The sequence below is a fragment of the Haliotis rufescens genome, unplaced genomic scaffold (assembly GCF_023055435.1).
Source record: "Haliotis rufescens isolate VD_foot unplaced genomic scaffold, xgHalRufe1.0.p SCAF_8, whole genome shotgun sequence".
NCBI lineage: Eukaryota > Metazoa > Mollusca > Gastropoda > Lepetellida > Haliotidae > Haliotis > Haliotis rufescens.
The window spans coordinates 52,728,362-52,752,027 of NW_025964372.1; the positions used below are offsets into that span (position 1 = coordinate 52,728,362).

A 23,666-nucleotide genomic window follows, 5' to 3' on the forward strand; every position below is an offset into this window, starting at 1 on the left:
CACAAACCACACCTATCCCCACCCTTTTGAGACTAAGTCCAAATTGTTTAAAAATATAAAAAAATAAAAATTACAAAATAGCAATAGGGACCACTTCAGCACCTTACTGATACATCTTTCAAGTTTCGATCAAATATACTGAATGGTTTTCGAATTCTGCCCCGGAACCGAACCCAATGGATTCTATGTCCAAATTCTTTTCATAAACAATTTAAAAATTCAAAATTCAAAATTCCCAAAATATCAACAGTCACCACTTCAGTATGTGACTGATAGATTTGCCAAGTTTCGATCAAATACACTGAACGGTTTTCGAGTTCTGCCCCGGAAAAGGAAATGATTAAGGACCGACAGACAGACGGACAGACAGACTGGCTGATCGCTATATCCACCCCGCATTATATACTGGGGGGGATAATAATACAAATACTAGGACTATATTAGACAAAATGTTGGAATGGATGTGAACAAAATGACAAAAGATGGTACGTTTTGTTACCCTGCCTAGCGCTCGGCATTAAGGGGCTAAAACAAGGACTGGTCGGCTCGGAGTCAGTATATTGTGTCTGAGTGGGGTATTCATGTTAAACTGCGGCATGGAAAGCACTATATAATCGGCATTAGCCCGGACTCGTACGCACGCACGCACACACGCACGCACACGCGCGCGCACACACGTATATATAGTGCAATAATCTTGAACGCGACGTTAAACCCTATTTCATCTAGCGGGTACCTTGTATGTGGGTCTCGAGCACCGTGGTTTCCGTGTGACGCCAAGCCCCCTCCGCCTCCGTCCCCCGTGACTCAATCTTGTACACTGAAATCACAAAACACAACTTCGTATGTGTCGAACCCTTCTCCAATCTGATAGGTCTCCAAACTAGATCTGTTATAGTATACGACAGTGAGTGAGTGGGTGAGTGAGTATGGTTTTACACCGCTTTTAGCAATATTCCAGCAATATCACGGCGGGGGACACCGGAAATGGGCTTCACACAATGTACCTATGTCATTGTACAATAGTCTCCAACCTTCAGCGATGAGCGAGAACTAAGATCTGATTCTAATGTGATGTATCTATGTGGAAGTAACGGTGGGGAGTCATGGCTTGTGTACCATGTGGTGGGAGTTGGCGTTATAAGGTTTACATTAAAATTTACCCTGCAAAAGAAACGCCAAAGTGGTAAACTCGTTAATATCTGACAGTTGTGCACGATACTGCAAACAGGAAGTGGACAGATTTGATGGTGGTAGGGTGATGAGGCAGCCATCTACGCAGACCTGGTGCAGCTTTGAGGGAAGTTAACGACACAACGTTACACAGATAAGATTGTTCAGCCACACGTCCTTCCCATTATGCAACAAACGAACGTCATGTTCCAACAAGACAACACCCGACCTCACACGGCAAGAGTGACATCGGCCTTTTTCAGGACTCACAACATCCAGGTCTTGCCATGGCCCTCCAGGTCTCACCAACAACCACAGAACCTCCGACAGTTGGCTCAAGCACTGCAGGCAAAGTGGGTGAACACTCCCCAGGCCACAAATCATGATCTGATTGCTTCTAGGGACGACGATGCCAGTCAGTTTTGGACTCTAATGGCAGCCATACAAGATATTGAGCTGACCTTCACCTTGGAAATCTACTTTCCATTGTGCCATGTGGAACCTGGGTCGATGATAATGATGTGTGCCAATTTTGAATAATCGATTATCATCTGTTGATTCATATGATATATAAATTCTACGTCTAAAATCACTTTTACGTTTCTGTTTTGCAGAGTGTAGCCGAGCGAGGCTCGACTTACCATAATCCACGCCGCATAGCTGTCTCCTCACGTGCTTCGTTCTCATCTTGTGACGGCGGCGTGGCAGACACTTGCCGCATGTACCTGCAACATGCCGACAACACAGAACATAACGGAACCTCGTCACCGGTCACCGAGTCGGAGTCAGAAATGATCCTCATGCTTGGAAATGCTTAAATTAAATTTTTAAACCCCATTCTCTCCTTTAGAGACGATGGACGAACGTGCAGGTGCAGGTGTCAGTGCACACAGTGATTGATGGTCCACATGTTACAGCACACAGACCGGGTACTGGTCAGTGGGGAACTATGTGTGTGGTCGTGGTTGAATTAGGAGGAATATTTACAGTATATTTGATGAAACCAAGACCAGCAAGACAATTCAAGGCCAGAAAGACCTGGCGCAGGGAGGTGAGGTGAAGTGAGGTGAGGTGGGGTTGAACGCTGCCTTCAAGTTTGTCGCACTTAAATAGCGACGTGTGTGTGTGAGTGTTTATGTGTGTGAGTGTTTATGTGTGTGAGTGTTTGTGTGTGTGAGTGTTTGTGTGTGTGAGTGTTTGTGTGTGTGAGTGTTTGTGTGTGAGTGTGTGTGTGTGTGTGTGTGTGTGTGTGTGTGTGGCTACTTGTACTTGTCCGGACTGATGCCGATTTATAGTGCTAGCTCACTGAGATACCATGCCGCAGTTTAACACGAATACCCCACTTAGACACAGTATACTGACTCTGAGGCGACCAGTCATTTGTTTTCGCCCCTTAGTGCCGAGCGTTACACTACAAGTACCATCTTATAACGTCTTTTGGTGTGACGCGGCCGAGGATCGGCCCAAGGCCGTCAACTCTGGACGCTTTATCCAGTAGACCACGGAGGCGGTCCCTGACGCAGGGTGATCAATGATCGTTATGTGGGTGAATACATATGTGGGTGAACATATAACGTAACGTCATGCTTGTTTGTTGGGTTGTTGACAACACTGCACTCAGCAATATTCCAGCTATATGACATGGCTTGTACATATTCAAGTCTGGACCAGACAATCCACTGATTGACATTATGAGCAACGATCCACGGAGATGCGCTATCAACCAAGTCAGAGAACCCTACCGCCGATGTATTACATCGCTTCATATGACAAGCACGTGTTGCTGGGTATTAATCTGAACCTGGACTATCCACGGATAGATCCTAACGACTATGTCATTAACTTGTCAGAACTATTTGTGGTGCCTTTGGCCAACCGTACGTGGGAATACATTAGCGAGTATTCCCCTATCTGCTGGGTACAAGTTGATCAAAGCGTATGTATAAGACAACGTCAGGACACAACAATATGCTATGCAGCATATGCGCCTGTTACTCGTGCCAAGGTCCTTTGAACGTAGGTTTGAATCCCACATTCGCCCTGGTTATACTCCTTGGGTTGTCAGCATGATACCCATGCTGGATAGGTTCAACAAAATGGTATTCTTCTATGACCCGTATCTGTTTCTGATTCTCCCCCGTATAAAGCTCTCATTCCCTCATATGAGACTGTCCGTATTCTTCTGGGTTTCCCATCTCCCGCCCGCCCTGAAGTTTCATTCCCACGTGAAACAATAAAACGTTTTCTCACTCAATTTGCCCTTAAATTTTCTTGTTTAACTTTGCCAATCCGAACCGAAATTCCGATCTATATGCATAAAGAAACAGATCAGCAAGAAGTGGAGCACAGTTGGTGGATGGGGATGCCTACATCTTGCCTTACCCGGGAATTTTACGTAGATTTATCAATGAGGAAGTCCAGCATTTCACATACTGTTTTCTCAGTAAACCTCAGATGGCATTTGCTTTTATTTTTCACAATTGTCCTGAACCTCTGAATATAGATACGTAACTGTATCTCTGTTCACCACGATTTGTAACAAAAGCTCCATGGATCAAGGAATGAAGTTTTTCCTAAAGTTTGTCATGTGGGATAGTGGTGTACAAAGTTGAAAAATCAAATGTTTTGACAGAATTGAACTTGGTTCTTTCCTGAGGTTGCAAAAGGTCAAGCAACCCACATGGTATTCGTTTCCAAAGCAAAACGAAACAAAACAAAAAAAACCAACTCGATCGACGCCCTAAGTTAATCAAAGTGTTACTTTGTGTTCTAAACTTTAAATATCATAAAATAAGTTTCACAATTCGTGAAAAAACATTTTTTACTGTGTTTTTAAAATATCGCACGCGCTCTCTTGCTGGTTGAGGTCGGAGATGAGAGAATACAGAAAGTAAGGACCACACTGATCAGGGCGGCGTTAAACCTCAACCACGCTCAGTCACTTTGAGACAATGGGTATTGTTTTCATTATATTATTTTCACAATTACCATCAACATACTTCATAAACACATATTGGCTAAGACCCGTGAAGATCCGGGGTAGAATAGGTCTTCATCAACCCATGCTTGCCATAAAAGGCGACTATGCTTGTCGTAAAAGGCGACTAACGGGACCGGGTGGTCAGGCTCGCTGACTTGGTTGATGCATGTCATCGTATCCCAATTACGTGGATCGATGCTCATGGTGTCAATCACTGGATTGTCTGGTCCAGACTCAATTATTTACTGACCTCCGTCATATACCTGGGATATTGCTGAGTGCGGCGTTCAACAACATGCAAAGAGACAGGGTTGCGATTACCTGAAGCACATATGCAGACACCCTTGTGTCTCTGGGACAGGTCTGAACACAGGACTGGCAGAGTCACCGAGCTGTCTTTAGCGTCATAGGCACGGCTACAGGATGGCTCTGCAACATGAAGGTGTGACAGCCCTGGGTTTATGGTTGTGGTAACAAGCTGTTCTTGAAATAGGTCCGAACCGTCCCTTAGTTCCTATTCAAACGTCCATTTTGGAGTCTTTGAAAGACATTTAGAAGTGATACACATCAGGAAGAGAATTTATGGACTTCTTTCTCATGGCGAACACAACGTTTCTGCGTACAGTAAACTACGGTTATAACGAAATCACAGGGGCCATTAATTTTAGTTCGTTAAAACCGTAGTTCGGAATAAGCATATGTACAGCATAGGTACAGCAGTGGCCGGGACAAACAAAGAAGTTCGTCATATCCGTCAGTTCGTTAAAAGCGTGTTCGTTATAAAGGTAGTTTTCTCCTTCATCAGGTGATGTGTTCCTCAAAATATAGAAGTTAACGTCCATAAATTCTCTTCCTCAGATTGTTTCAGTCAATGCGCATATACATGTGTTAATATTCGCAACACTACTTTTACAGAAGATCCACCATGTCCAGCAAACAGTAATGTTTTTATCGGCACAATCATTTCTTATCCAGTATACACACCTTGTCCACCAACGACGTGAGCCCTTAACCCTCAAGAACAATGACCCCATTGCCTTCACAATTTGCCACTCAAAACTATGACCCGTTGCCAACACGTTTATCACTCAAAAAACAACGCCCCCATTGTCTACCATTCTGTCTACCCACCTCTCTGCCGCTCCTCCCTGATGGTGACAACGGAAGGCTGGTGATGGGCCACCTCCTGTTTGTCCAGGGTGCGGAACCCGAAACAGATCTCTTCACCTTCAGCCACCTGTGACCACAGTGACAACAATACACAAATATGCAGAGGGCCGTAATAGACACATTGGCACCAACATAAAGAGGCAGGCAACACAGAGGGACAGAGATAGCCATAGACACATACAATGAAATGAAGGAAGAAGAACATGCGTACTGGCAGACACGAGAGACATGGGTACTGAGATCGACACGAGAGACATGGGTACTGAGACAGATACGTGAAACATGGGTACTGAGACAGACACAATAGACATGGGTACTGAGACAGACAAGAGAGACATGGGTACTGAGGCAGACACGAGAGACATTGGTACTGACAGACACGAGAGACATGGGTACTGAGATCGACACGAGAGACAAGGGTACTGAGACAGACACAATAGACATGGGTACTGAGACAGACAAGAGAGACATGGGTACTGAGATCGACACGAGAGACATGGGTACTGAGACAGACACAATAGACATGGGTACTGAGACAGACACAATAGACATGGGTACTGAGACAGACAAGAGAGACATGGGTACTGAGACAGACACGAGAGACATGGGTACTGAGACAGACACGAGAGACATGGGTACTGAGACAGACACAATAGACATGGGTACTGAGACAGACAAGAGAGACATGGGTACTGAGGCAGACACGAGAGACATTGGTACTGACAGACACGAGAGACGTGGGTACTGAGACAGACACAATAGACATGGGTACTGAGACAGACACGAGAGACATGGGTACTGAGACAGACACAATAGACATGGGTACTGAGACAGACACAATAGACATGGGTACTGAGACAGACACAATAGACATGGGTACTGAGACAGACAAGAGAGACATGGGTACTGAGGCAGACACGAGAGACATTGGTACTGACAGACACGAGAGACGTGGGTACTGAGATCGACACGAGAGACAAGGGTACTGAGACAGACACAATAGACATGGGTACTGAGACAGACAAGAGAGACATGGGTACTGAGATCGACACGAGAGACATGGGTACTGAGACAGACACAATAGACATGGGTACTGAGACAGACACAATAGACATGGGTACTGAGACAGACAAGAGAGACATGGGTACTGAGATCGACACGAGAGACACGGGTACTGAGACAGACACAATAGACATGGGTACTGAGACAGACAAGAGAGACATGGGTACTGAGATCGACACGAGAGACATGGGTACTGAGACAGACACGAGAGACATGGATACTGAGACAGACACGAGAGACATGGGTACTGAGACAGACACGAGAGACATGGGTGCTGAGATCGACACGAGAGACATGGGTACTGAGACAGACACAATAGACATGGGTACTGAGATCGACACGAGAGACATGGGTACTGAGACAGACACAATAGACATGGGTGCTGAGATCGACACGAGAGATATGGTCACTGAGATCGACACGAGAGACATGGGTACTGAGACAGACACGAGAGACATGGGTACTGAGACAGACACGAGAGACATGGGTACTGAGACAGACACAAGAGACATGGGTACTGAGATCGACAAGAGAGACATGGGTACTGAGACCGACACAAGAGACATGGGTACTGAGATCGACACGAGAGACATGGGTACTGAGACCGACACAAGAGACATGGGTACTGAGGCAGACACGAGAGACATGGGTACTGAGACAGACACGAGAGACACGGGTACTGAGACCGACACGAGAGACATCATGGGTACTGAGGCAGACACAAGAGACATGGGTACTGAGATCGACAAGAGAGACATGGGTACTGAGACCGACACAAGAGACATGGGTACTGAGATCGACAAGAGAGACATGGGTACTGAGACCGACACGAGAGACACGGGTACTGAGACAGCCACGAGAGACATGGGTACTGAGACAGACATGAGAGACATGGGTACTAAGACAGAGACGAGTGACATAGGTACAGACAGACTCGAGAGACATTGGTACTGACAGACACGAGTGACATAGGTACTGAGACAGACACGAGAGACATGGGTACTTAAAGCTTAACTTCTAGTAGCTATAATACTTGTTGACATTATTGCAAATTTCAAAGCATGTTTACCTCTTCTAACATCACGGAAAACAGTCCATTTTTGTAGAGGTACATTGTCTTTCTCCTCGTCATGATAGCCATCTGTAAAAACAACATAACACGTGAGTTATACATTACATCTGTTGTAGACCTATCATGTCAAACTGAAAACGTCATATATGGCATTGAATGTACCCTTTGTGGATTGATATATGACGGAGAGACACAACAGAAATGATCGATACGAGTCATCCATCACAGATAAACAGAAAGGGGACTGATGCCTTGGGGACCAACCATTTGATAATCTGGGGATGTCTGGGATTGTGTATGGAGCTTAGATATTTTTTCAGTTATAGCTGCAAAACCAGACATTTTATTAATTTTTAATACATTTTTATTAATTTCTGTAAAAAAAACACCTTGCAACAATGAAATTTTTGTGTCAGACAAGGTTTTTTTCAACAGTCTTTTACAGAATTTTCCCGGACAATTTATTTTGTTGTGATAAAATCCCAGTGCCAGTATAATTTAAGTAACATTCTCATATAAAAGTCGGTTTCCAAAATGTCAGGAACCGAATTTCTGGAACCAACAACAATTTCATTTTACTATTCGAACACCATTTCATCCAGGTTGTTTAATGATAGGAACGGAGTGCCAAGACACATCATACTGCTACCAACCTGCCGGTCATATAATCACAGGTGACTTCTCCATTTATTTAATTATGGACCAAAATATCACGAGCAGCCTCCTGCCAATTGGGATCACAAATTAAAAAAAATATGATGGATGCTGTCAAAGAGTATGCCAAAGGAGAATGAAGAACCTGATGAATGTCTTTCAGAGTGTTAGTTAAGTCAGTGCGTGACATTGCCATGGCAGAAAGCACAAGCTTAAAAAGAGGAAATGGAACAAGCCCATTCTTTCCCAGCCAGCTGTCATCCAAAGTCTGACTGCCCTACATGAACAGTGTGTAGTTGCTCCCACTGACAAGGCCTCAAATAACATAACCATTGTATGTGAGCATCACTACATTACTTGTTTGATCAAATAACATAACCATTGTATGTGGGCATCACTACAGTAATTGTCTGATCAAATAACATAACCATTGTATGTGGGCATCACTACATTACTTGTTTGATCAAATAACATAACCATTATATGTGAGCATCACTGCAGTAATTGTTTGATCAAATAACATAACCATTATATGTGAGCATCACTGCAGTAATTGTTTGATCAAATAACATAACCATTATATGTGAGCATCACTGCAGTAATCGTTTGATCAAATAACATAACCATTATATGTGAGCATCACTGCAGTAATTGTGTGATCAAATAACATAACCATTATATGTGAGCATCACTGCAGTAATTGTTTGATCAAATAACATAACCATTGTATGTGGGCATCACTGCAGTAATTGTTTGATCAAATAACATAACCATTATATGTGAGCATCACTGCAGTAATTGTGTGATCAAATAACATAACCATTGTATGTGAGCATCACTGCAGTAATCGTTTGATCAAATAACATAACCATTGTATGTGAGCATCACTGCAGTAATTGTTTGATCAAATAACATAACCATTGTATGTGGGCATCACTACATTAATTGTTTGATCAAATAACATAACCATTGTATGTGAGCATCACTGCAGTAATTGTTTGATCAAATAACATAACCATTGTATGTGAGCATCACTGCAGTAATTGTTTGATCAAATAACATAACCATTGTATGTGAGCATCACTACATTACTTGTGTGATCAAATAACATAACCATTGTATGTGGGCATCACTGCAGTAATTGTTTGATCAAATAACATAACCATTGTATGTCAGCATCACTGCAGTAATTGTTTGATCAAATAACATAACCATTGTATGTCAGCATCACTACAGTAATTGTTTGATCAAATAACATAACCATTGTATGTCAGCATCACTGCAGTAATTGTTTGATCAAATAACATAACCATTATATGTCAGCATCACTGCAGTAATTGTTTGATCAAATAACATAACCATTGTATGTCAGCATCACTGCAGTAATTGTTTGATCAAATAACATAACCATTGTATGTGAGCATCACTACATTACTTGTTTGATCAAATAACATAACCATTGTATGTGAGCATCACTACATTACTTGTTTGATCAAATAACATAACCATTGTATGTGAGCATCACTACATTACTTGTTTGATCAAATAACATAACCATTGTATGTGGGCATCACTACATTACTTGTTTGATCAAATAACATAACCATTGTATGTGAGCATCACTACATTACTTGTTTGATCAAATAACATAACCATTATATGTCAGCATCACTGCAGTAATTGTTTGATCAAATAACATAACCATTGTATGTGAGCATCACTGCAGTAATTGTTTGATCAAATAACATAACCATTGTATGTGAGCATCACTACATTACTTGTTTGATCAAATAACATAACCATTGTATGTGAGCATCACTACATTACTTGTTTGATGAAATAACATAACCATTGTATGTGAGCATCACTACATTACTTGTTTGATCAAATAACATAACCATTGTTTGTGGGCATCACTACATTGCTTGTTTGATCAAATAACATAACCATTGTATGTGAGCATCACTACATTAATTGTTTGATCAAATAACATAACCATTGTATGTGAGCATCACTACATTACTTGTATGGTCAAATAACATAACCATTGTATGTCAGCATCACTGCAGTAATTGTGTGATCAAATAACATAACCATTGTATGTGGGCATCACTACATTACTTGTGTGATCAAATAACATAACCATTGTATGTGAGCATCACTACATTACTTGTGTGATCAAATAACATAACCATTGTATGTGAGCATCACTACATTACTTGTGTGATCAAATAACATAACCATTGTATGTGGGCATCACTGCATTACTTGTTTGATCAAATAACATAACCATTGTATGTGGGCATCACTACATTACTTGTGTGATCAAATAACTTGGTATAAATGACAAATCAAATAATGCCACGTAGAAGGCCAGTATGTTAACTGAGGAAGAAATCTGCCCAAACCATGCGTCAGTACTGTCCACTTTTGACTTGAGTCTAAGACCTGAAGAGATGTCCATTCCTCTTTTGTGCTGGATTCCAAAACTCCATACAAATCCGTACAAAGAGAGATTTAGTGCTGGGTCCTGTGAATGATCCACAATCCTTCCTACTATCAAGGACGGACTTGTTATATTCACAGGAAGTATTGGCTTGACTCCGAAAAGAACCAGGTTACATTCTGTCAAAACATTTCATTTTTCAACTTTGTACACCACTATCCCATATGACAAACGAAAGGAAAAAGTTTATTCCCTGTACCAAGGGGCTTTTGTTAGAAAACGTAGTTATCATAGATAAACTTACAAATATATCTTCAGAGGTTTAGGATAATTTTTAAAAATCAAAGCAAATGCCATCTGAAGTTTTTACAATATGCGATATGTTGAACCTCCTCATTGATAACAGCTGTGTAAAATTTTGGGGTAAGGCATTTAGGGAAGAAGTTGGCACCCCCATGGGCACCAATTGTAACCCCCCCCCCCCCCCCCCCGACCCTTCTTGCTGATCTGTTTCTTTGTGCATATGAATCGGAATTTCTGCTCAGATTGGCAAAGTCAAATCAAGGTAATTTAGCCAACAAATTTAACCTAAGCTTGAGGTTTATCGATAACCTTACGTCGTTCAATCCCCATTTCCTTCCATTGGTTTACCCACCGGAACTAGAACTAAGGGGACCAGTGATACCGCCTCATCTGTTGCATATTTAGATCTAAGCATTAAGATTCAGAGTGACAAAACACTCTCCACAAGACTTTGACAGGAGGAGTGACTTTGGCTTCTTGATGACGAGTGTGTGGAAGCGGCAGTCGACAATATAACAGCTGTCTTCACTCGACTCTCAGTATAATGTGACCTTGACCTCACCTCTGCTTGTGTGACTGGGATGATCTTGTGACCACTAGGAATTCCTGCGTCCACACGGACGTTGTGGCGGCTAGTATTTGTTAAGGACCTACAAAGTCACCAAAAAAACCTAAGAAAGGCATCCATACATAAGACTGGTATCAGATATAAAGTAAATCCGATTATGTCTTGGTGAATTTTCTCAAAACACTCAGTTCAGCCTAAAGAGGCCATAAAATGTTTGAAAAAGGTCGGAGTTGGTTTATGTTATGGTATCTGGTTTTTACCATGATCATAATTATCTGGTCTGTTTTATTTAGTATGGTTGGCTGAAGAAAACGCATGGAATGGAACAAAATGACCTTCTTCTTGGTAAATGTCCAGTCAGTGCTACTTACTGCAGACATACTTCTACACACATGATGTTGGCGCTGGCAACTGGGCTCCGCTTCCGGCGTGATGACTCGCCTTCAGTGTCGTGTGGGCATGCAAAGCCGCACTGCTTACACAGTGTCGTCCTGACAAAGGAGATGGAACTTGTTTACGCAGTAGATTAGTAGAGCACTCGTAACTGTACTTGTTCGGGATATGAAGGTACACCTGCCTGATGTTCTCGCACCTGTTACCTTATCCCGATACAAGTATAAAGTGTATTTGTAGGAGATATGTAGGGATATAAAGAAATGTTGTGAAGTCATCCAATTGTTTTTCGCCCAGATAATAACACATCCTGAAGAATCAAACACTCCCACACGAGAGAGAACGAGACCATTCAACGCACCAGGCAAACGTGTGTGTGCGACAGTGGAGGCAAACTTGTGTGTGCGACAGTGGAGGCAAACTTGTGTGTGCGACAGTGCAGGCAAACTTGTGTGTGCGACAGTGGAGGCAAACTTGTGTGTGAAACTGTGGAGGCAAACTTGTGTGTGCGACAATGGACGCAAACTTGTGTGTGAAACTGTGGAGGCAAACTTGTGTGTGCGACAATGGACGCAAACTTGTGTGTGAAACTGTGGAGGCAAACTTGTGTGTGCGACAGTGGAGGCAAGCTTGTGTGTGAAACTGTGGAGGCAAACGTGTGTGCGACGGTGGAGGCAAACTTGTGTGTGAAACTGTGGAGGCAAACTTGTGTGTGCGACGGTGGAGGCAAACTTGTGTGTGAAACTGTGGAGGCAAACTTGTGTATGCGACAGTGGAGGCAAACTTGTGTGTGAAACTGTGGAGGCAAACTTGTGTGTGCGACGGTGGAGGCAAACTTGTGTGTGAAACTGTGGAGGCAAACTTGTGTGTGCGACGGTGGAGGCAAACTTGTGTGTGAAACTGTGGAGGCAAACTTGTGTGTGCGACAGTGGAGGCAAGCTTGTGTGTGCGACTATGGAGGCAAACTTGTGTGTGCGACAGTGGAGGCAAACTTGTGTGTGAAACTGTGGAGGCAAACTTGTGAGTGCGACTGTGGAGGCAAACTTGTGTGTGAAACTGTGGAGGCAAACTTGTGTGTGCGACAATGGAGGCAAGCTTGTGTGTGAAACTGTGGAGGCAAACGTGTGTGCGACAGTGGAGGCAAACTTGTGTGTGAAACTGTGGAGGCAAACTTGTGTGTGCGACAGTGGAGGCAAACTTGTGTGTGCGACAGTGGAGGCAAACTTGTGTGTGCGACAGTGGAGGCAAACTTGTGTGTGCGACAGTGGAGGCAAACTTGTGTGTGCGACAGTGGAGGCAAGCTTGTGTGTGCGACAGTGGAGGCAAACTTGTGTGTGCGACAGTGGAGGCAAACTTGTGTGTGCGACAGTGGAGGCAAACTTGTGTGTGCGACAGTGGAGGCAAACTTGTGTGTGAAACTGTGGAGGCAAACTTGTGTGTGCGACGGTGGAGGCAAGCTTGTGTGTGAAACTGTGGAGGCAAACTTGTGTGTGCGACAGTGGAGGCAAGCTTGTGTGTGAAACTGTGGAGGCAAACTTGTGTGTACGACGGTGGAGGCAAACTTGTGTGTGAAACTGTGGAGGCAAACTTGTGTGTGCGACGGTGGAGGCAAACTTGTGTGTGAAACTGTGGAGGCAAACTTGTGTATGCGACAGTGGAGGCAAACTTGTGTGTGAAACTGTGGAGGCAAACTTGTGTGTGCGACAGTGGAGGCAAACTTGTGTGTGAAACTGTGGAGGCAAACTTGTGTGTGCGACGGTGGAGGCAAACTTGTGTGTGAAACTGTGGAGGCAAACTTGTGTGTGCGACAGTGGAGGCAAGCTTGTGTGTGCGACAGTGGAGGCAAACTTGTGTGTGCGACAGTGGAGGCAAACTTGTGTGTGAAACTGTGGAGGCAAACTTGTGTGTGCGACTGTGGAGGCAAACTTGTGTGTGAAACTGTGGAGGCAAACTTGTGTGTGCGACAATGGAGGCAAGCTTGTGTGTGAAACTGTGGAGGCAAACGTGTGTGCGACAGTGGAGGCAAACTTGTGTGTGAAACTGTGGAGGCAAACTTGTGTGTGCGACAGTGGAGGCAAACTTGTGTGTGCGACAGTGGAGGCAAACTTGTGTGTGCGACAGTGGAGGCAAACTTGTGTGTGCGACAGTGGAGGCAAACTTGTGTGTGCGACAGTGGAGGCAAGCTTGTGTGTGCGACAGTGGAGGCAAACTTGTGTGTGCGACAGTGGAGGCAAACTTGTGTGTGCGACAGTGGAGGCAAACTTGTGTGTGCAACAGTGGAGGCAAACTTGTGTGTGCGACAGTGGAGGCAAACTTGTGTGTGAAACTGTGGAGGCAAACTTGTGTGTGCGACAATGGACGCAAACTTGTGTGTGCGACGGTGGAGGCAAACTTGTGTGTGCGACAGTGGAGGCAAACTTGTGTGTGCGACAGTGGAGGCAAACTTGTGTGTGCGACGGTGGAGGCAAACTTGTGTGTGAAACTGTGGAGGCAAACTTGTGTATGCGACAGTGGAGGCAAACTTGTGTGTGAAACTGTGGAGGCAAACTTGTGTGTGCGACGGTGGAGGCAAACTTGTGTGTGAAACTGTGGAGGCAAACTTGTGTGTGCGACGGTGGAGGCAAACTTGTGTGTGAAACTGTGGAGGCAAACTTGTGTGTGCGACAGTGGAGGCAAGCTTGTGTGTGCGACAGTGGAGGCAAACTTGTGTGTGCGACAGTGGAGGCAAACTTGTTTGTGAAACTGTGGAGGCAAACTTGTGTGTGCGACTGTGGAGGCAAACTTGTTTGTGAAACTGTGGAGGCAAACTTGTGTGTGCGACAGTGGAGGCAAACTTGTGTGTGAAACTGTGGAGGCAAACTTGTGTGTGCGACAGTGGAGGCAAACTTGTGTGTGCGACAGTGGAGGCAAACTTGTGTGTGCGACAGTGGAGGCAAACTTGTGTGTGCGACAGTGGAGGCAAACTTGTATGTGCGACAATGGAGGCAAACTTGTGTGTGCGACAGTGGAGGCAAACTTGTGTGTGCGACAGTGGAGGCAAACTTGTGTGTGCGACAGTGCAGGCAAACTTGTGTGTGCGACAGTGGAGGCAAACTTGTGTGTGAAACTGTGGAGGCAAACTTGTGTGTGCGACAATGGACGCAAACTTGTGTGTGAAACTGTGGAGGCAAACTTGTGTGTGCGACAGAGGAGGCAAACTTGTGTGTGAAACTGTGGAGGCAAACTTGTGTGTGCGACAGTGGAGGCAAACTTGTGTGTGCGACAGTGGAGGCAAACTTGTGTGTGCGACAGTGGAGGCAAACTTGTGTGTGCGACAGTGGAGGCAAACTTGTATGTGCGACAATGGAGGCAAACTTGTGTGTGCGACAGTGGAGGCAAACTTGTGTGTGCGACAGTGGAGGCAAACTTGTGTGTGCGACAGTGCAGGCAAACTTGTGTGTGCGACAGTGGAGGCAAACTTGTGTGTGAAACTGTGGAGGCAAACTTGTGTGTGCGACAATGGACGCAAACTTGTGTGTGAAACTGTGGAGGCAAACGTGTGTGTGCGACAGTGGAGGCAAACTTGTGTGTGAAACTGTGGAGGCAAACTTGTGTGTGCGACAGTGGAGGCAAACTTGTGTGTGCGACAGTGGAGGCAAACTTGTGTGTGCGACAGTGGAGGCAAACTTGTGTGTGCGACAGTGGAGGCAAACTTGTATGTGCGACAGTGGAGGCAAACTTGTGTGTGCGACAGTGCAGGCAAACTTGTGTGTGCGACAGTGGAGGCAAACTTGTGTGTGAAACTGTGGAGGCAAACTTGTGTGTGCGACAATGGACGCAAACTTGTGTGTGAAACTGTGGAGGCAAACTTGTGTGTGCGACAGTGGAGGCAAGCTTGTGTGTGAAACTGTGGAGGCAAACTTGTGTGTGCGACGGTGGAGGTAAACTTGTTTGTGAAACTGTGGAGGCAAACTTGTGTGTGCGACAGTGGAGGCAAACTTGTGTGTGAAACTGTGGAGGCAAACTTGTTTGTGCGACAGTGGAGGTAAACTTGTGTGTGAAACTGTGGAGGCAAACTTGTGTGTGCGACGGTGGAGGCAAACTTGTGTGTGAAACTGTGGAGGCAAACTTGTGTGTGCGACGGTGGAGGCAAACTTGTGTGTGAAACTGTGGAGGCAAACTTGTGAGTGCGACAGTGGAGGCAAGCTTGTGTGTGCGTCAGTGGAGGCAAACTTGTGTGTGCGACAGTGGAGGCAAGCTTGTGTGTGAAACTGTGGAGGCAAACGTGTGTGTGCGACAGTGGAGGCAAACTTGTGTGTGAAACTGTGGAGGCAAACTTGTGTGTGCGACAGTGGAGGCAAACTTGTGTGTGCGACAGTGGAGGCAAACTTGTGTGTGCGACAGTGGAGGCAAACTTGTGTGTGCGACAGTGGAGGCAAACTTGTGTGTGCGACAGTGGAGGCAAATTTGTGTGTGCGACAGTGGAGGCAAACTTGTGTGTGAAACTGTGGAGGCAAACTTGTGTGTGCGACAATGGACGCAAACTTGTGTGTGCGACAGTGGAGGCAAACTTGTGTGTGCGACAGTGGAGGCAAACTTGTGTGTGCGAGAATGGACGCAAACTTGTGTGTGCGACGATGGAGGCAAACTTGTGTGTGCGACAGTGGAGGCAAACTTGTGTGTGCGACAGTGGAGGCAAACTTGTGTGTGCGACAGTGGAGGCAAACTTGTGTGTGAAACTGTGGAGGCAAACTTGTGTGTGCGACATTGGAGGCAAACTTGTGTGTGAAACTGTGGAGGCAAACTTGTGTGTGCGACATTGGAGGCAAACTTGTGTGTGCGACAGTGGAGGCAAACTTGTGTGTGCGACAGTGGAGGCAAACTTGTGTGTGCGACAGTGGAGGCAAACTTGTGTGTTCGACAGTGGAGGCAAACTTGTGTGTGCGACTATGGAGGCAAACTTGTGTGTGAAACTGTGGAGGCAAACTTGTGTGTGCGACATTGGAGGGAAACTTGTGTGTGCGACAGTGGAGGCAAACTTGTGTGCGCGACAGTGGAGGCAAACTTGTGTGTGAAACTGTGGAGGCAAACGTGTGTGTGCGACGGTGGAGGAAAACTTGTGTGTGCGACTATGGAGGCAAACTTGTGTGTGCGACTATGGAGGCAAACTTGTGTGTGCGACTATGGAGGCAAACTTGTGTGTAGGACTGAAAAACCAGAAGCTGTGTTCCCATGCTTGTTGAATTATTGATGTCAGATACCTGAAAGGTGTATTCGTGGACATATGTCTAATACACTCGCGTTGCAAGTCTATCTGGTACACAATTGTACTACAAGACACAGCCATGGCACAGAGCCTTCAGCTGTGCTTGGACACTTTGGTGAGTTTGAAATCGGCATGCTGGGCTTAACGCCACAAACCCCAACACCCTCACTCATTCACTCACCGTGTAAATGTGAAAACACATTTAGCTAATGAAAAGTCTTGTTTGATTCCACGTTTTCGATATACAGGCAGTTGGTACTTCAATACACTTGCTGTCAGTGCTACAGTTAGAACTGACAAACGGATATGTTTCAACATTAGAAACTGTTTTCCCTTGGACATACTCTGTGCTGCTGATGTCAAATGGTTCGCTGGAGACGCTCAGGTTATAGGTGCAGTGGTCGTTCTTGCCAACAGCGACGTTGTACGTCGTCTCGATCTGCATCTGCCCCAGACGTGATCCTCGACTATCGAACTGGTACACCTCACCCGACGGAGCCTGTGAAGAAAACAATAACACACGTACAGTACACCTCACCCGACGGAGCCTGTGAAGAAAACAGATGTACAGTACACCTCACCCGACGGAGCCTGTGAAGAAAACAATAACACAAGTACATTACACCTCACCCGAGGTGTCGGGACCTGGTCAAGGTAGCATGTGTTGATGTAGCGAGGGGACTGTACCTACCCCTGAGACGCCCTTCTTGACCACCGCTTCTTGTTGGGAGAAGTCTATGGTCTGGTGGTAGGTCTGGGATTGGTGTGACGTGATGTTGCAGTGCAGGTCGGAGTCGGGCGACTGCCGTCTGTGACTGTACATCGCCAGGGCGTTAGTCGCCGCCATCGTATCCTGACAAATGAGCAATGATAATCTCCATGGAAAACCAATCTTTTTTCTCTATGTTCGTACTCCTAAAACAAATTGAATGAACTTTGCACCCACTGACAAGAAATACAAATGCGTGTTTTGAAAACATGCTTTTTACAATAAAAGGTGTCTGAAATATTTTGATTCGACTGTCCTTGTTTGAACGTGTTTAACTAGATCCAGCGATTCAAAAAACTTTGTTTTACTTGGGGAACTGTTGTGCTATCTATGATCTGGGGATTAGGTAGGGATGGGGTTGGTACATCTTCCCGAGGCAAGGGGGTTAACTGACGATAAAAGTCCAGTTTCAACGCTTGCCGAACTAGGCTGGAATTCCTGGCCTCGATCGTAGCGCCGATAGTGGCTATTACGAGTTATGTCCCTTATATCCCTCTATTGACCAATCAGATTCAATCTTGCATTTGCTTCAAACAAAATGGCGGCGCCCAGTCAAGACAATATGATCGGTAATCAGGATCTATAGTGTAATAAAACGCGTCCTACTTCGCGAAGTGCATCCAATCGCGTGAGCACCTCGATTAAAAATATGAAAAGATTTGGAAAATATTTGTTGGCGCTAAGTTGACGGTACACATACTTTGCAAATCCTGCAATCTACCGAAATCTACACGGCAGTGTACGAACCGGATGTCGATTTCGTCACGCGATTTTGATTGTTCCAGCAATGTTTGGCAAGGGTTGTAACTGGACTTTTATAAGCAGTTAGCTCCCTTCCCTCCGGAATATAGGGTGGGTGTTGTGAGCGAAGGTTTGATTTAACCCGAAACAGTAAAACAGATGACGTGTATGTTGAAGAAAGGGATGACTATTTTGTATCTCGACGGAAAGCACAGATCCCGTCAACAACCTGGTCTCACCATCATCCCCACAAACACGCCATGTCTGCCCCGGTGGTGAACCAGCCAGTTGGCGACGGGCGTGACGTCAGACCACGTCCCCGAATGCAGCAGCGTCATCAGAGCGAACGACGTAGCTTCCACCCACTGGGCCTCGACCTGATCCTTGAACATCGTCGACTCTTCCACTTCCGGGCCAGTGTCGGACCAGTAGAAACCTGTACACGTCAGTGTGGACGCAATGTCAAATCAGCTGTGTTTCAGTTGTGTTTCTTCATACTGATCGCACGCACGCACAGACACAAAGACACCCAGGCACCAACCCAGACACCCAGACACACACACACGCACGCACGCACGCACGCAGACACCCACACCCACCCACACAGACACCCACAGACCCCACCCCCCACCCATCCCCCACACACACATGCATGCTCGTCAAAGATGTGAGCACATTTCCAAGTTTGACGCATTAGTGACATAAATGATGTCCGATGCAATTCCCTATTTGTACCATATCTTTAAGGTGAATGGTTGACTTGCCTTTGCATGTGTTTGTGACGGGTGCCACCGGTCGGGCAGGATACGCTCACCTTGTCACGAACACCGGGTATCATCACTTTTTGATAGTGATTCATAATCGCATGCTCAATGATATGGTCGGAATTGTACAGTCGACTCTGCTTCAGATATTTCTATTGGATATGGAAAGGGTTTTGTCTCTTTATTATTGTATTTGTTCCATATTGATACGTACATGTGTATGTTGTTAAAATGATTGCGTACCTCGGATACCGCTGAAAGCGGTCTGAGTGTAAATAAAGGTTCAGTTCAGTTAACATCTGTTACAGGAGTGGGAACGTTGGGTTAAGCCCTACTTTGAACAATATTTCAGTTACACAGCGATCTGTTAGCTCAATGTGAAAAGGCTTAATTGAATTCGTTGGGGGATAGTTGTCACTCTGGCCCACCGACGAGTAGGGTTAAAGTTTAGACAAACCCCTTATCATAGTCAAGGCCGAACCCACGACCACCGGATCCTGGCAACCAAGATTCATTTCCTAAGTGTAAAACCTCAAACACGGTCAGTTTTAACAAAATAGTTGATATGTTACTGTCAGTGAAACTTTTGATTCAGGACGATAAGATACGTCTCGTTAACAACATAAATATAACGGAAAATTTTCAGAAAAATATTTCTAGGTATTTTCAGGCTACCAAGTTTTATTTGTTGGTTTGTTGTTTAACGCCACACTCACCAATAGTCCAGCTATATGAAGGCTGAATATAATTGAATCTGGACTAGCAAATGCGGTGATTAACGCCAGGACCTGTAAAATTCCGGGTGGAATAGGTCTTCATCAACCCATTCTTGCCATAAAAGGCGACTATGCTTGTCGGAAGAGGCGACTAACGGGGTCGGGTGGTCAGGCTCACTGACTTGGTTGATGTATGTCATCGTATCCCAATTGCCTGGATCGATGCTCATCGTGAATCACTGGATTGTCTAGTCCAGACCCAATTATTTTTCAGATATAGCTGGAATATCGTTAACCAACCAACAAACAAACATGAGCATCGATTTTGTATTATTGCTAGTACCCTACTTTGAACAAAATTTCAGTTATACAACGATCTGTTAGCTTACTGAGTCGTTGGAGGATATGTGTCAATCTGACCCACCTACTGTCCCTCATTCACTGAACTCTCCCGCATTCACTGAACTTTTCCTCATTCACTGAACTATTCCTCATTCACTGAACTATCCCTTATTCACTGAACTCGTCCTCATTCACTGAACTATTCCTCATTCACTGAACTATTCCTCATTCACTGAACTATCCCTCATTCACTGAACTTTTCCTCATTCACTGAACTCTCCCGCATTCACTGAACTATCCCTCATTCACTGAACTCGTCCTCATTCACTGAACTATTCCTCATTCACTGAACTCTCCCGCATTCACTGAACTATCCCTCATTCACTGAACTATTCCTCATTCACTGAACTCTCCCGCATTCACTGAACTCTCCCTCATTCACTGAACTATCCCTCATTCACTGAACTCTCCCTCATTCACTGAACTATTCCTCATTCACTGAACTATCCCCCATTCACTGAACTATCCCTCATTCACTGAACTATCCCTCATTCACTGAACTCTCCCTCATTCACTGAACTATCCCTCATTCACTGAACTCGTCCTCATTCACTGAACTATTCCTCATTCACTGAACTCTCCCGCATTCACTGAACTATCCCTCATTCACTGAACTCTCCCTCATTCACTGAACTCCTCCTCATTCACTGAACTCTCCCTCATTCACTGAACTATCCCTCATTCACTGAACTCTCCCTCATTCACTGAACTCTCCCTCATTCACTGTACTATCCCTCATTCACTGAACTATCCCTCATTCACTGAACTATCCCGCATTCACTGAACTATCCCTCATTCACTGAACTCTCTCTCATTCACTGAACTATTCCTCATTCACTGAACTCTCCCTCATTCACTGAACTCTCCCTCATTCACTGTACTATCCCTCATTCACTGAACTATCCCTCATTCACTGAACTATCCCGCATTCACTGAACTATCCCTCATTCACTGAACTCTCTCTCATTCACTGAACTATTCCTCATTCACTGAACTCTCCCTCATTCACTGAACTATCCCCCATTCACTGAACTCTCCCTCATTCACTGAACTCTCCCTCATTCACTGAACTCTCCCTCATTCACTGAACTATCCCTCATTCACTGAACTATCCCTCATTCACTGAACTCTCCCTCATTCACTGAACTATCCCTCATTCACTGAACTATCCCTCATTCACTGAACTCTCCCTCATTCACTGAACTCTCCCTCATTCACTGAACTATCCCTCATTCACTGAACTATCCCTCATTCACTGCACTCCTCCTCATTCACTGAACTCTCACTCATTCACTGAATTCTCACTCATTCACTGTACTATCCCTCATTCACTGAACTCTCCCTCATTCACTGAACTATCCCTCATTCACTGAACTCTCCCTCATTCACTGAACTATCCCTCATTCACTGAACTATCCCCCATTCACTGAACTCTCCCTCATTCACTGAACTATCCCTCATTCACTGAACTATCCCTCATTCACTGTACTATCCCTCATTCACTGAACTATCCCTCATTCACTGAACTATCCCTCATTCACTGAACTATCCCGCATTCACTGAACTATCCCTCATTCACTGAACTATCCCTCATTCACTGAACTATCCCTCATTCACTGAACTATCCCGCATTCACTGAACTATCCCTCATTCACTGAACTATCCCTCATTCACTGAACTATCCCTCATTCACTGTACTATCCCTCATTCACTGAACTATCCCTCATTCACTGCACTCCTCCTCATTCACTGAACTCTCCCTCATTCACTGAACTCTCCCTCATTCACTGAACTATCCCTCATTCACTGAACTATCCCTCATTCACTCATTCACTGCACTCCCCTCCCCCACTAATCAGGGGCAAGCCCCATGCATTGCCCTACCCAGTGGGGAGTTCCTCCTGCTGTTGATGACGCTCCTGACGGCGACGTGCGCATATTCTGAGTTGACCTTGGTCAGCGCCAGACTGACCTTGGTGAGGGCAAGTGAGCTGGAGATGTTGTCCAGCCTCTCCTCCAGGAACGCCCACAGCTGCACCTTCAACATCTCCGACACGTCCTGGAACTCCTGGAACCAGGATGCACTGAGTGAGTGAGTGAGTGAGTGAGTGAGTGAGTGAGTGAGTGAGTGAGTGAGTGAGTTGATGAGTGAGTGAGTGAGTGAGTGAGTGAGTTGATGAGTGAGTGAGTGAGTGAGTGAGTGAGTTGATGAGTGAGTGAGTGAGTGAGTGAGTGAGTGGATGAGTTGATGAGTGAGTGAGTGAGTTGATGAGTGAGTGAGTGAGTGAGTGAGTGAGTGAGTTGATGAGTGAGTGAGTGAGTGAGTGAGTGAGTGAGTGAGTGGATGAGTGAGTGAGTTGATGAGTGAGTGAGTGAGTTGATGAGTGAGTTGATGAGTGAGTGAGTGAGTGAGTGAGTGAGTGAGTTGATGAGTGAGTGAGTGAGTGAGTGAGTGAGTGAGTGAGTGAGTGAGTGAGTGAGTGAGTGAGTGAGTGAGTGGATGATTTGATGAGTGAGTGAGTGAGTTGATGAGTGAGTGAGTGAGTGAGTGAGTGAGTGAGTTGATGAGTGAGTGAGTGAGTTGATGAGTGAGTGAGTGAGTGAGTGAGTGAGTTGATGAGTGAGTGAGTGAGTGAGTGAGTGAATGGGTGAGTGAGTGAGTGAGTGAGTGGGTTTGCGTTAGTGAGTTAGTGTGCATCGGTGGGTGAGCACTTGAGGTATGAGTTAGTGAGTGAGTGAGTGAGTGAGTGAGTAGGTTTGGGTTAGTGCGGGTGTGTGTGTGTGCATTTGTGGATGTGCGGTTGCGAAAGTGAGTTAGTGACACGTTTGTATGCTTTTACTCCATTATAGAGTTACTCCAGTCAAAACGCAGGGGCAATATTTATGGGCTCTACACATTGTAACCATGTGGGGAAATCGAACCTCTGGTGTGTCGACCCAACCACTGGGCTAACTGCCTTGGGATGCTACTTAATGACTAATTTGTATCAATCGTAACCCTACCTTCTTCTTGATGTGTTTTTCACACTGCAACATGGACAGTAGCACCTCCGCCACCAACGTCACGACATCGTCAGCCTCTGTGTGCTGTAACATATTGGATGAGAGAACCACATATAGTCTTCCATAGGCGGATCCGGGGGCGGGGCCCACCCTTTTGAAAACCAAATGCTGTAGGCAGTAAAACTGACTGAGAGAGGATTTTAAT

The 23,666-nt window shown here is 45.2% G+C and overlaps 1 protein-coding gene across 1 annotated transcript in view; it reads right to left on the minus strand.

The window, feature by feature from the left end:
- LOC124145601 (complement C3-like) overlaps nt 1–23,666 on the minus strand; it is a 61,418-nt gene that overhangs the window by 2,980 nt on the left and 34,772 nt on the right. The window contains exons 26-37 of the mRNA XM_048389141.1: nt 23,462–23,545; nt 22,343–22,526; nt 18,816–19,012; nt 17,758–17,919; nt 17,411–17,565; nt 11,800–11,919; nt 11,423–11,510; nt 7,455–7,526; nt 5,285–5,390; nt 4,475–4,582; nt 1,815–1,898; nt 737–820 (exon numbers count right to left, since the gene is read on the minus strand). Of these exons, the coding sequence (XP_048245098.1) occupies nt 737–820; nt 1,815–1,898; nt 4,475–4,582; nt 5,285–5,390; nt 7,455–7,526; nt 11,423–11,510; nt 11,800–11,919; nt 17,411–17,565; nt 17,758–17,919; nt 18,816–19,012; nt 22,343–22,526; nt 23,462–23,545 (1,444 nt within the window). The remainder of the gene's footprint in view (nt 1–736; nt 821–1,814; nt 1,899–4,474; nt 4,583–5,284; nt 5,391–7,454; nt 7,527–11,422; nt 11,511–11,799; nt 11,920–17,410; nt 17,566–17,757; nt 17,920–18,815; nt 19,013–22,342; nt 22,527–23,461; nt 23,546–23,666) is intronic.